At 51.7% G+C, this 11,837-nt stretch overlaps 1 protein-coding gene across 1 annotated transcript in view; it reads right to left on the reverse strand.

Moving 5' to 3' along the window:
• Positions 1 to 3,986: 3,986 nt before the first annotated feature.
• LOC103797967 (mitochondrial carrier homolog 1-like) overlaps positions 3,987 to 11,837 on the reverse strand; it is a 9,558-nt gene continuing 1,707 nt past the window's right edge. Inside the window, exons 3-11 of the mRNA XM_009070207.1 lie at positions 11,333 to 11,410; positions 10,837 to 10,894; positions 10,050 to 10,101; positions 9,150 to 9,209; positions 5,872 to 5,965; positions 5,462 to 5,509; positions 5,209 to 5,276; positions 4,468 to 4,543; positions 3,987 to 4,061 (exon numbers count right to left, since the gene is read on the reverse strand). Of these exons, the coding sequence (XP_009068455.1) occupies positions 3,987 to 4,061; positions 4,468 to 4,543; positions 5,209 to 5,276; positions 5,462 to 5,509; positions 5,872 to 5,965; positions 9,150 to 9,209; positions 10,050 to 10,101; positions 10,837 to 10,894; positions 11,333 to 11,410 (609 nt within the window). The remainder of the gene's footprint in view (positions 4,062 to 4,467; positions 4,544 to 5,208; positions 5,277 to 5,461; positions 5,510 to 5,871; positions 5,966 to 9,149; positions 9,210 to 10,049; positions 10,102 to 10,836; positions 10,895 to 11,332; positions 11,411 to 11,837) is intronic.

Genomic DNA, 11,837 nt, shown 5'->3' on the forward strand with positions numbered 1-11,837 from the left:
CTCCGCGTGCGTGCGTCTGTCCCCTCTCCCGTCCCTCTCCCCAGACGCTCTCTCGCCTTGTAAAACTTTGCGGCATGTGACGCTGCTCCGGCCTCCTCTGGCAGCTTGACAAGAGCCGCAGAGCGCAGGCGGCTTTTAAGGGAGAAACTCCATTCCCAGAGATGAGAGGATTCACATGTTTGCAGCAAGGGTCAGAGCCTCGAACAACCATGTGGCCCCTCGCCCCGGCCGGCCCAGCCGTCGGCTCACAGCAGGGGGAGAGAGCTGAATTTAGAGCTGAATTTAGAGCTGAGTTTTCCCCCATCCCCAGCTCGCTGGGCCTCCTGCTTCTCCCCCAGGATGGGGGGCCCAGCGCTGTGCAAGAGCCAAGGGAGCTGTGCAGGGGCTACGGTGGCTGTCTTGGCTGACCCCGTGCTGCCACCTCTTCCCCCAGGTGGGATAAAGCATCACCAGCTCCCCCCACCGAGCGCTGCCAGCCCGGGAGAGCACGTGGCACTCAGCCCGGGGGGGATTTGAGGGAGTTTCCCGGCAGGAAAGGCTCACAGCAGGTAAGGGGGAGCATGGAAAGCAACTTCCCCACTCTCTTCCCCATCCTCTTACCAGCCACCAGCGACGGACGGAGCTGGCACTGCCAGCGTGGCAGGTCAGGCCACTGCGATGAGCTTTCCCCCCGTGCCTTCATGGCTTCTTCTCCTTGTTTCCAGCTGGGATTTCTCTTCTCCAGGGGGGAAGAATCCAGCAGGACTTAGCTCCTCCATAACCTCATTTTGGGTGAAAGCCATCCCAGGGGATGGGGCCACCCCACTCCCACCAAGGACATGAAGAGAGGGGACAGCTCCTTGGCCACTGTGCTGCTGGTGCTGGGTCTGATCCAAGTCCCCACCCTCCGCATTTCCTGGCACCAGCCGTTCCCACCACCCCGGCGGCAGGATCTCCTCCTCAAGGGTTATTATTTTATATATGTAATTTTTTTAAAGGCATTATTTACCTACGTGGAGCTCAGCGCTGCAGGAGAACAGTGCAAACAGCCTTATCACGGGCAGCTGTGCTGCAGGGCACTTCCTCATGCACGGCCACAAGACGGGGCCCTCCATGGCAGCTGGGGGGTTTGGCAGCCCCTGACCCTCCCCCTGGCCAGACACCAGGGTGACAGGCACCACACAGCACTGGGAGAGGCTTCCTGGGATGCTTCTCTCCCAGCTCCACATGGGAGAGGGTTTGGATTGAACCGAAGGGTCCGTAGCAGGATGGGTTTGCAGGGAAAGGGGAGGACGATGCGGTTGCTCTGAGCTCAGCTGCACTTCCCTAGGCACGAAGGCTGTACCAGCATCTCATTGCTTCCCAGATCCTGCCAGACCCAAGCATCCAAGCCCTGCGGAGAGACAGACCAGCCTTGACCTGAGATTCCCTCTCCCGGCTGCCGCCGCTGCCTCCCTTCTCCCCCAGGCAGCTGGGAGCAGATGAGGCCAAAGTCCCAGCAATCTCTGTTTTCCACTGAAGGCTGATAAACCACTCAGGCACGGAACAGCAGCGATCCCCACCCATCCCAGTTTTCTGCAGGAGAGTCAATATTTAAACACAAGTTTGTTTCCTGGGCAGATAGGGGAATGCTAGTGGGAGAAATCCCTGGCTCCATCCCAGGCTCCAGGCCCAAACCTCCTCCTCCACCCCTTCATTTGAAAGCTCTGAAACCTGTTTTTCATTTAAATTGACCAGAAATTATATTCGAGTGTTGTGTTTTCAGCAAAGTTTGTGGGTCCTGGTGAACTAGGGGGGGAAAAAAAATTGCTGCCAAGATGCTTACTCTGGTGCAGATGTAGGAAAATTCCTTAAGTAAATTCCTCAAAGGAAAGGAAATAGCACTTGTCATTGCAGTGGCTGCAGCCAGGCTGTGCACAGGCTGCAGGAGGCTTGGCAGGCATGTGACCAGCAGAAAGTGGCCTTAATTTGGAGGGTGATCCGGGAGATGGTGTTGGGGCAGGCCAGAAAACAGCTACCACAACAAAAGGCTTAAAGGGAAGAATCCTGTGAGCTGTGTGAGGAGAGATGGAGCAGCTGAGCTCACCTGACAAGTCTGACAGCAGCTAAAGGTCTCCAACATTCCTTCCAGAAGGCTCAGGGTCAATTTGAACTCCCCAAACCTACCTTCACGTTGGCTATTTCAAGCAGCCAAACCTGCTGCTGCCTCCACCCTCACTCCAGGGGCACCCAATGCAGTTTGCCCAGTCTAAACCTGCCCACCTTTCATGGAGGTGAGGAAAACCAGGAGGAATCTGAGTTTCTAACAGCTGGTTTAGCCCCTGCTTTGGGGAAAAAACAAAGGAAGTGTCTTAAACTGAAAGCTCTGTGAGTTGAAGGGGCCTGTTATGCAGAGAAAAAAAAAATCACACTTTTAAAAAAAAAAAAAGGAAACACCCAGAAGTTGTTTTATAGCTGTATTTTTGCAGCATGGTTAAATCCTCTTTAAAATCATCTCTGGTGTTAGGGAACAGGGCCATGCATTATTTAACTTCTGTTACTGTAACACAAACAGGGAGGGAGGGAGGGAGGACAGGACCGACTTCACAACACCGAAGGGAGCTGGGTGGGGACTGCCAGTCCCAGCATGTACCACCACACTGTCCTGCAAGCCCTGGCTGGGAGGTGTGGATCGACCCTGTCTGGTGGAGGAAAAAACCTGTGTGATGGCAGGTTGGGTCTCCCAAAGGATCAAAATGAGATGTGACCCCAACTGCTGCTGCAGCACCACACAGGAACCTGCTCAAGCACCCCAAAACCTTCCAGGGAGTGCAGCATCACCTCTGCGCAAAAGACTGCTTCGTGGGGAACCAGAATGGGGGGGGAATCTGCCTGGCTGCTGTCACAACACAGACTGGTGCAAAAAAAATCTCTTGTCTGGGGAGCTGAGCACAGATCTTGCCCTGCTGCCACTGCTGAGCTCTGCTACACATGAGCTACGAGCCCTCGACCCTGACACCTCGTGAGCCTTTGGCCAGCTCAGGGGTTATTCCTTTGTTCCAGACAGCACTGGACCACGTGCCCCTGCTGCAGGGCAGCCCTGTGTGCAGCTATCAGCATCCCAGGGGATGTGTCCATCAGTGAAGGGGATGCCAAGGTTTGGGAGCCCTGCAGGGCTCCTGGCTGGGAGATGCTCATCAATGCACTCAGGCCAGTCCTACCCAGCAGCCATCTCCTCTGAGAGGTGTGTGCAGGCTGCCTGCCCAGCCCACATCCAGCAGCTCCTAATACAGCCCATCCCACAGCTAAAATCCTTCCCAAGCAGTGACACAGGCAGTGCACATCCCTCCCCAGGTGCTGTCCCCGTGTCCCAGCGCTGCCCTGAGCTGAGCCGTACCTGTCTCTTTGGGACTCTGCTGTTCTTTGTAGTGAGACTCTGTTTCCCTTTGCTGTTTTGATCCTGTAATTTTCCTTTCGTGCCCATGGGAGGTGAAGTTGCTCCCAGGTACCCTCAAACCTTAAATATGGATCCCAGGCTGATCCTGCTCAGGATGAGCTACCTGCCACACACAGGCATGTCCTCTCCAGGCGAGATGAGGCAGGAGGTTAGTCACCTGGTGTAACCTTCCCAGCCAGGTGACCTTGGATCTCCTGCTGCTTCTCAGCTCAGGCAGAACAAAGCAGTCTTTTGTCCCTGTATCTCAGGGCTGGCTCCTTTAGTACCTGGGTATTTTCTGGATTCCTGGAATTTCCCAGTGACTCCAGAGCTACAGCCTGGACCAAAGAGACAAGATAATGCCCTTCTGCTCACTCTGCTACACATCCCAGTCGAGACAGCCATGAGGATGGAGCTTTGGTCCAGCTGGAGCCTGATGTCCAGAAGCCAGCCTAGTGCTGGCCTTGCTGGAGAGGAGGTGTCTTGTTCTGGCACCATGGACTTTGGATTGGAAAATAAAAATAGACATATATCGAAACAAGCTTGGGGTTTCTTGAGGAGTCCAAGTTCATCAGCTCTCCCTGCCAAGGACTCAGTCGATGGGGAAGGAGGCAGCAGGGATTGGAGCCCTGCGGAACAACAGGCTGGAGCCACGGAACAGCTGTCCCTGGAGAGGAGAGCACAGGGTCAGGGCAGCTGGAGAGCCAGGCACGAACTGCAGCTGGTTTAGCAGGGACTGACTCATGCCCACAGCAGGACTGCAAGGCCTGGGCACCCCGGGCTGCTATGGAGGAGAAAGTCAGTTTCAGCCCTGTGGGTGCTGGAGTTCCTCCAGGGATGAAGGATGGAGAGGGGCAGAGACATTTTGCTGTGTGTAAAAAGTTTGCAGGCTGCAAGCTCAGGGCATGCAATGGGCAGAGCAGCACTGCCATGCCTGGTACCAGTGCCAGCATTAGGGGGATAGAAACAGGTTACACAGCACATCGAGGACGCAACACAGGCACTTTTGGGGAATGCTGGTGGCCTTGGGAAGAAGCAGAGCCCAAAGCCCAGTGTGTGCCCCACTCCCTCACCTGAGCACTGAGATACCTCCAGCAGTGGATCCAGGATGCAAAGGCAGGAGCGTAGGGAGGGAGCCCAGCACGCAACCTGCATGGCAACAAGGAACAGCTGAGGTGGATGTCACATTATCCACACAGGTAACACAAGAGCAGCACTAAGTCTAAGTGAGGACACAGAAACAGTGTCTGCACCAGGCTGGCAGCCAAACGACCAGCTCGTTATTTACAATGCACCAGATCATGTAATTTAATTACCCCTGCAGTGTGCAAACAAGGAGTGTCACCTGGAGACATTAAGAGTCCAGGACTCTATCTACACCTTCAAGAGCCAGCAGATATAGGGAAAACATGACACCAGAGCCTTGGATCCCACCCCCATCCCATGAGCATGAATGCAGATTTGCAGCAGTGGGACTGGGAAGGCAGATTTGGTCCTGCACCCATCACTGCAGTAAGAGCTTTGCTTCCCTCGTGCTGCTCTCCAGATCCCTTCTGCCCCCAGACTAGCTCAGATTGGACCACACCACCACGACTCTCCCTATTTCTCTCCACTTGAGCTTTGCTGCTGCTCGTGTATGTGCCCTCTGATCTAAAATTATAAGCAACCTGGGACAGGAAACGAGCCAACTCTGCGAGGTGCCACAGAGTTTATGGTGCTGTATGAAAGCTTTACGGTCGTTAGCAGCAGTTTCAGACAACAAGGGGCTGTAAGAAAGGAAGGGAAAGCTTTAGATCTCAGTGTGACAGACATACCCACAGTTGTTCACTGCCATGAGATCTCCCACAAGAAGGAATGGGTACGTCAGCATGCTCACAGCAATCTGAAAGCACAGAAAACCAGTAGCCTCTCTCATGCTCACCATGTCAAAAAGGCCATTTCCAGCCTTTGCATGTTAGCAAAGTTATCCTTGTTTGAATACACAGACCAGTCTCTGCCCCCAGAGCATGAGCCCTCACCCCACAGGTGGCAGTGAGAGGAGAAAGGATGTTGCAGTTGGCTACATACCCCCATCACAAACTTCGTGTAGCTCCGGATCACTGATGCTTGGCTGAACTGCAAAGAGAAACCAAAGGTGTTGTGGAGGAGGGTGGTGACACCAGGCTGTCACTGGCATTATGTGACATCCCCCTGAGCCTGAGGCAAAGGGCATGGGGAATAAGAGGAACAAGGCAGAAAGCAGCAGTGACCACATGCATCACAGCTGAGAATCTGGGAAGGCATTTGCTGTCAAATCTGATGCCCCAAACTGCAGGTGAAGCACAGCCCTGATCCAACACAGCCCCCTCAGCACTCCCACAGGGACATACCCCAAGCCCAGCATCTGTATTAAATTAGGCCCCACTTCCCAGTAACTCCTTCCAACTGCAGGTGCTTGGTACAGACCCCCAAACCCTCCCTTGGGCACTTCCACTCACGTTATCGTCCACTGCATAGGTGTTGATGAAGTGAGCCAAGAGGTTGCAGCACCAGAGGAAGATGACATCCCCCAGGATGTGAGGGACTAACCCACTGCAATGGCAAAAGGAGAGGTGTGAGGTGCAGGAGGGTCCCAATGCCACCTTCCCAGGTGCCCAGCCCTTCTTCCCTCCACCAGCATGTAGGAACTCCACTCCCCAAAATGCATCTTTACTCTGGGAGGAGAGAGTTCAGGTAAGAGCTCTCCCAACCTTCAAATATGGTACTCCACGTGCTGCACAGGCTGGGGATGTTCTGGAGTGGGAAGTTTGGGATCTGTTGTTTGGGTATGACTCAAGTCCCTTTATTCTATCCCAAATCCCTCCTGCTCAGAAACCCAAAGGAGACACAGATGAAGTGGTTTCAATTAAGCTCATTTTGCAGATGATTTTTCAGATGCAAAGTGAGAAGTTCATCTCCTTGTGGAAACTCCCTCCTTTTAGAAATTGAAATGAGGGGGGGTTGTTCCTGCTCAACCTGCTCTACTGCAACGTGGGATTAACTGGGGGCAGCACTCACGTCCCTCTGATTTTTCCCAGTCCCTGTTGCCCCCAGGAGCACAGTTCTTTGGCTTATTCCTCCCACTGACACACTGAAACTCCAACAGCACCAGCAGCCCCAACTTCTGCAGATAATGGCACTAAAACCACTAACAAAACACACCCCAGAGGGTTTCTCCAGTTTGTTGGTGCTCCAGCAGCATCTGTTGCACTGGTGCAGGCACCATGCAAAGGGTTTCCTGCTTTTGCAGGAGTTGTTGTACTGCAAAAGGATCCAAGTGTGTGTTAAACCTGTGTTTCACCAGCAGATATGGTCAGTTCTTCTGAAAATGAGGCTGTGGAGACCCACACAAGTGAGAGCCACCAAAGAGCCACCTCCAAGCACACTAGTCTGAGCCTTCATTTCTTCCCAAACACAACACTGTCTCTTTGGAGCAGGGGGTCATTTTGTTTCCTGCTGTCTTAGCTGCAGCAGCAGAGCAGCAATTGGGACTCTGATCCAGTGTGCTGTGCTCAGTTGGTGTCAGGGTTTGCACTTTTTGGAGAAAACCTGTGTATTGTCAAGGCCTTGGCAGCTCTGGGGGTGCAGCTGAGGTCTCAGGGGCCAAGCACAGCAGAAGTCTTCAACAGAAGATCTGCTGGCTTCAAAGATGTGATACATGAGAGCAGCAGACAGGACAAAGGAATCAAAGCTCTCTGGTCCCAAAGAGATGGTCTGCTTTGCTTTAGCTTTCAGCCTTTGTAAAAAACATCCTTTCTCTTAACTCAAAGTCAGGTCTGAAGCTCCTGAGCTGCTGCAGATACAATGGGAGCTTAATAAAGTCCAGAAGCAGCAGGCAGCCACATAAGGAAAACCTCACCCATGTGTTGATAGAGAATTGGATCATTTGTTCCACTTGCAAAAAGGATCCCAATCCTCTCTCCCCTCCAAACTCAGGACAGATGCTGGCCCTGAGCTTATGGGATGCTGGAGACCAGGGTTCTGAGAAAGCTGCAGAAAGGGACTAATAAAACCCAACAAGGTAAAGGCATCAGGCCTGAAATCCTCTCCTGAAATTTCAGAGCTGCCTTTACTATTATTGACATAATAAAGCGAGTGCCACAATTCTCACACCTGGTGAGATGTCCAAGATCTGGACTAGGAATATTTTTGAAAGCTGATGAAAAGCTGGCACAGCAGCAGGCAGATGAGGAATCCTGCATGATGTACAGGGATGTGACCCAGAGGGAGAAATCCCAGTGCCAAGGAGCTGGGACAAGCCACCTTTGAGCTGGCCATGCACAGCAGTTTTGGAGCTCAGGGAACACCTTTCTGGCCTGGCAGGAGCCTGCTGCAGATATGAGGGGAAGGGAGATAAATCCATCCCCTGAGAAGTCTTTATCTCTAGCCAGGCACACTTCCAGAGAGCATGTGCTGCTGTTATTGCTGTGTAGAGGTTGTAAGGCCACAAGAAACAAGGGCACTGCAAGGATTTTAAGGGAGTGAATGTGTTGGGATTGCATCAGGAAAGCTGAGAGGAGAAAACCAGCAGTTTGGTCCCTCAGATGCAGTTTGTGCTCCCCTCACAGCAGTGAGATTTCCTCACAGGGTTATAGAGCATGTAGAACTTCAGAGCCCTCCTGAGACATTTGGGGTTGTGTTAAAGCCTTTCCTGTGAACTATTAAGTTTAATTAGGCTACCAACGGTGTTTATTTTATGTGGATGGAAGGGAATGTGGTGCCTTCTTTCATATTACTTCCTGGGGAGGTGGAGGGTTGTGGGCAGCCCCACACACAGGGACAACCCCAGAGGAACCTGTATTTAATGGAGGAGACTGGGAGCTGCACAGCTCAGCAGAGCTGTGGGCTGCAGAGGAAGATGCAGTGACTTAATTGATGGGGTCTCTGCACCTTTCCCCTTGGGGAAGGACAGGGCAAGACCCCCTGTGATTGCTTCCCTCTTCCTGATGAATTCATGTTTCATCTGAAGGCCCAAATTTTGTCATGGCAGGAGCCAAAGGCATCAGGCCTGAAAACCCCTCCCAAAATTTCTTTACTGTTATTGACATAACAAAGTGATTTCTCTCCCCACCATGAGCAGAGGTGGTTCTGCTTTTATGTAGACATGAAAAAGAAAGGCACAAAGCATTAATTAAGGATTCAAGCAAAAAGGTGTCCACTCGACTCCCATTTCAGTGATGCCACCAATTTGCCACGCTCTGGAAGCAGCTGGAAGCACCTTTCAGCTCCTCCCAGTCCAGGCAGTGACACTGCTGAGCTGGGGCAGATTATACTCCCACCACACAGGCAAACCTGCTGCCAGCATGAACCACCAGCTCATTACAAGCACCCACGGTGCTCTGCAGAGGAATGTGCTTCTTATCCAGGCCCTGGTTTTCATTTCAACAAGGGATCTTATTGTTGCACTTGATCTTGGTGCCTGTTGCACAAACAAATGCTTTAAATGGCCCTTCACTGAAACACAAAGAAGCATCAAGGGGAAAAAGAAAGGTAAGAAAAAGTACAGGTTTCCTATGGGCTCTGAAGGTTTGATTGAAGATAACATCTGGGGCAAACTTAATGGTCAAACTGGAACACTGTCAAAGGCACAGATTGCATCTGTGCTCATGGGAGTGATGTGAGAGTCCTGGTCAGACAAGGTTTCAGCTCAGTATGAGTAGCTGAGGTTGGCAGAGCAGCCAGGAGAGCCATCAGTGCCTCTGGACTGTGGGAGAAGGTATTTAAACAACTCACGTACACAAAGAATCCCAGGATCCCTTCTTCCTTAAATATCCTGCCAATGGCACTGAACACACCACTGCCAAGAAAGGAAAAGAGCTGTAAGTGTGCAGGAGTTGTTCCATCTCTGGCCCATGCAGCTCCACCTGCATTCTGCAGCCCCCAGCCACAGCAGTGTCTCCCCCAGTCATCATTCCAGCAGTAGACAGCTCTGTCCTGCTTATTCTCCTCAAAACAGGAAGGTTTGAGGGAAGGAAGGTCATGTCTGCACTCTGCCAGTCTGCAATAACACCTGGGACAACACTCAACGTGCTGAAAACTGTTCAATGCTGAAGGTACAAGAGCTCTGCTTGGCTTTGTGTGAGTAGACACATGTGCTGCAACCACAGCACATAATATGGTTTGATAAGGTTGATTCTCAGCCCAAGAACCCTGTCCTGCCTCTGGAAACTTGTGCTGGTTGTTGTGGGTTAGCTAACATGCCTTCATGTGGCTGCACATGCAGTTTTGCCCTGCAGGGAGGGAGGTATTCCTGAAAAGAGCTTGGAAAAACTCTGCATACTAGCAGGGCTGCAGCAAGGCTTTGTGTTATCCATCCTGCCTCCCTGCTGACATCCCTTTCCATTAACACCTAAAGCCAAAAGGTAGGAGACTCACTATGTGATCAGCAAGGTGTGTTACAGCCACCAAAACCCCATGGGCACCAGGTGGAACAGAGGCACACTAGGGACAAAGCCCCAGCTTCCCATGTCCCTTCACCCTGCAGTCACCCACCCTCTAATCACAGCTCAGATTCACTTTTTGGTCTCCCAAACCTTCCTGGGTTGCTGTACTTCCCATGGTATAGGAGCACCTGGCACTCTGACTCCCAGATTTGCACTTCTGTATGTCCAAACCCTTCAGAGCTGCAGCCACTCACCTGTATTTGACTTCTCGGCCTACGAACTGGACCATGCAGCGCATGGAGATCACTAGGAGGAAAGAAACACAGAGCTGACAAAGAAACAAATCCAGTTTGGGGTGCAATGGATGTGAAGGAAAATGAAACATGACCCTTCTGCTCTCCCTTCCCTCAACTCACAGCACCTCCAGCTCCTCTCAGTGGTCCTCACCACTGCAAGACTCATTACAAACTGGTGCCTTCCCTGAGCCTATAAGTGACAGAAAGGATTTCATAGAATCATAGACAGGTTTGGATTGGAAGTGACCTTATAGATCATCTTTTTCCAAATCCCATGCCATGGGCAGGGACACCTTCCACCAGCCCAGGTTGCTCTAAGCCCTGTCCAACCTGGCCTGGAACACTCCCAGGGATGGAGCAGCCACAGCTGCTCTGGGCAACCTGTGCCAGTGTCTCAGCACCTCACAGGGAGGAATTCCTTCCCAATATCCCATCTGTCCCTGCCCTCTGGCAGTGAAAAACCATTCCCTTTGTCCTGTCCCTCCAGGCCCTTGTCCCAAGTCCCTCTGCAGCTCTCTTGGAGCCCCTTTAGGCACTGGAAGGCTGCTACTGGCCCTCATCTTAATAGGATCTCTAGGACAAGCTCTTGGATGAAAGGGAAGAGAGCACCTCATTGCTTGGCTGGGTTAGACCCTGAAGGCCAACATGAGCATCAGTCTCATATGATGGAGAGGTGTGTGAGTGCACAGGGTTTTGGGGTGATCCTCAGCCTAGAGGGGCTGCCAGGCAGAGGGACAGGACTCACCGTGCAGCGGATGTGAGACAACCCTGGACACACACTGCATCATCATCTCGTGAGACGTCTGGGAAGGGCAGAAAGAAAACAAACCTGTATGAAAAGGTGCACTGCTCCATGGATCAGGCCCTTTCCCTCAGTGTGGGGAAACACATTTCAGGTCCCTCTTGAAATCTGTTCTTCGTGGTAAAACTCTATTCCTATGAATATATCCTATTTCGTGGGTAGATAGAGAATGGCTACTGGATACCATGGACTTCTCACACTGAGTTTCTCTCCAAGTAATCTCACCCACAGCCCATGGTTTAAGCTTCCTCTGCTCTCCAGGCACATCCCCAGTATGGGTAGATAGAGAATGGCTACTAGATACCATGGACTTCTCACGCTGAGTTTCTCTCCAAGTAATCTCACCTACATCCCATGGTTTAAGCTTCCTCTGCTCTCCAGGCACATCCCCAGTGGGATCTCCCCAGCCACTCATTAACATGCACTATCCACTTCTCACCTCTTTGACCACTTTCCTAAGGGAAGTTTTCACATCATCCTTGTTAGACACATGCTCCATGTCTTCCAGTGGAAAAGCCTGAGTGGAGAGAGAAGAAATTTATGGCCTACAAACCCTCACTGTCTGGGGACAGGGAGAAAACATGAACAGTTGAGCTCTAGATGGGAGGAGGAGAAAAAAAACAGGTAAGAAGGAACACAGGAGAAGGAAGGATGGAAAGCAAAATAGAGGAAGAGTGAGGTCACAAAACTGCTGACAAAAGCTACAAGGCCAGAGAATGTTCGTATTGTTTTAAAATAAAAAGGGTTCTGGACATATGGGTGCTGGAAGACTATTCTGAGCCCTTAGGAGATGGAGAGGGATGCATTAGTCCTCCACAGGCAAAAGGCCAGAGAATGTTCATATTGTTTTAAAATAAAAAGGACTCTGGACATATGGGTGCTGGAAGACTATTCTGAGCCCTTAGGAGATGGAGAGGGATGTATTAGTCCTCCACAGGCATTCC

Source organism: Acanthisitta chloris, unplaced genomic scaffold (assembly GCF_000695815.1).
Source record: "Acanthisitta chloris isolate BGI_N310 unplaced genomic scaffold, ASM69581v1 scaffold18472, whole genome shotgun sequence".
Lineage (NCBI taxonomy): Eukaryota > Metazoa > Chordata > Aves > Passeriformes > Acanthisittidae > Acanthisitta > Acanthisitta chloris.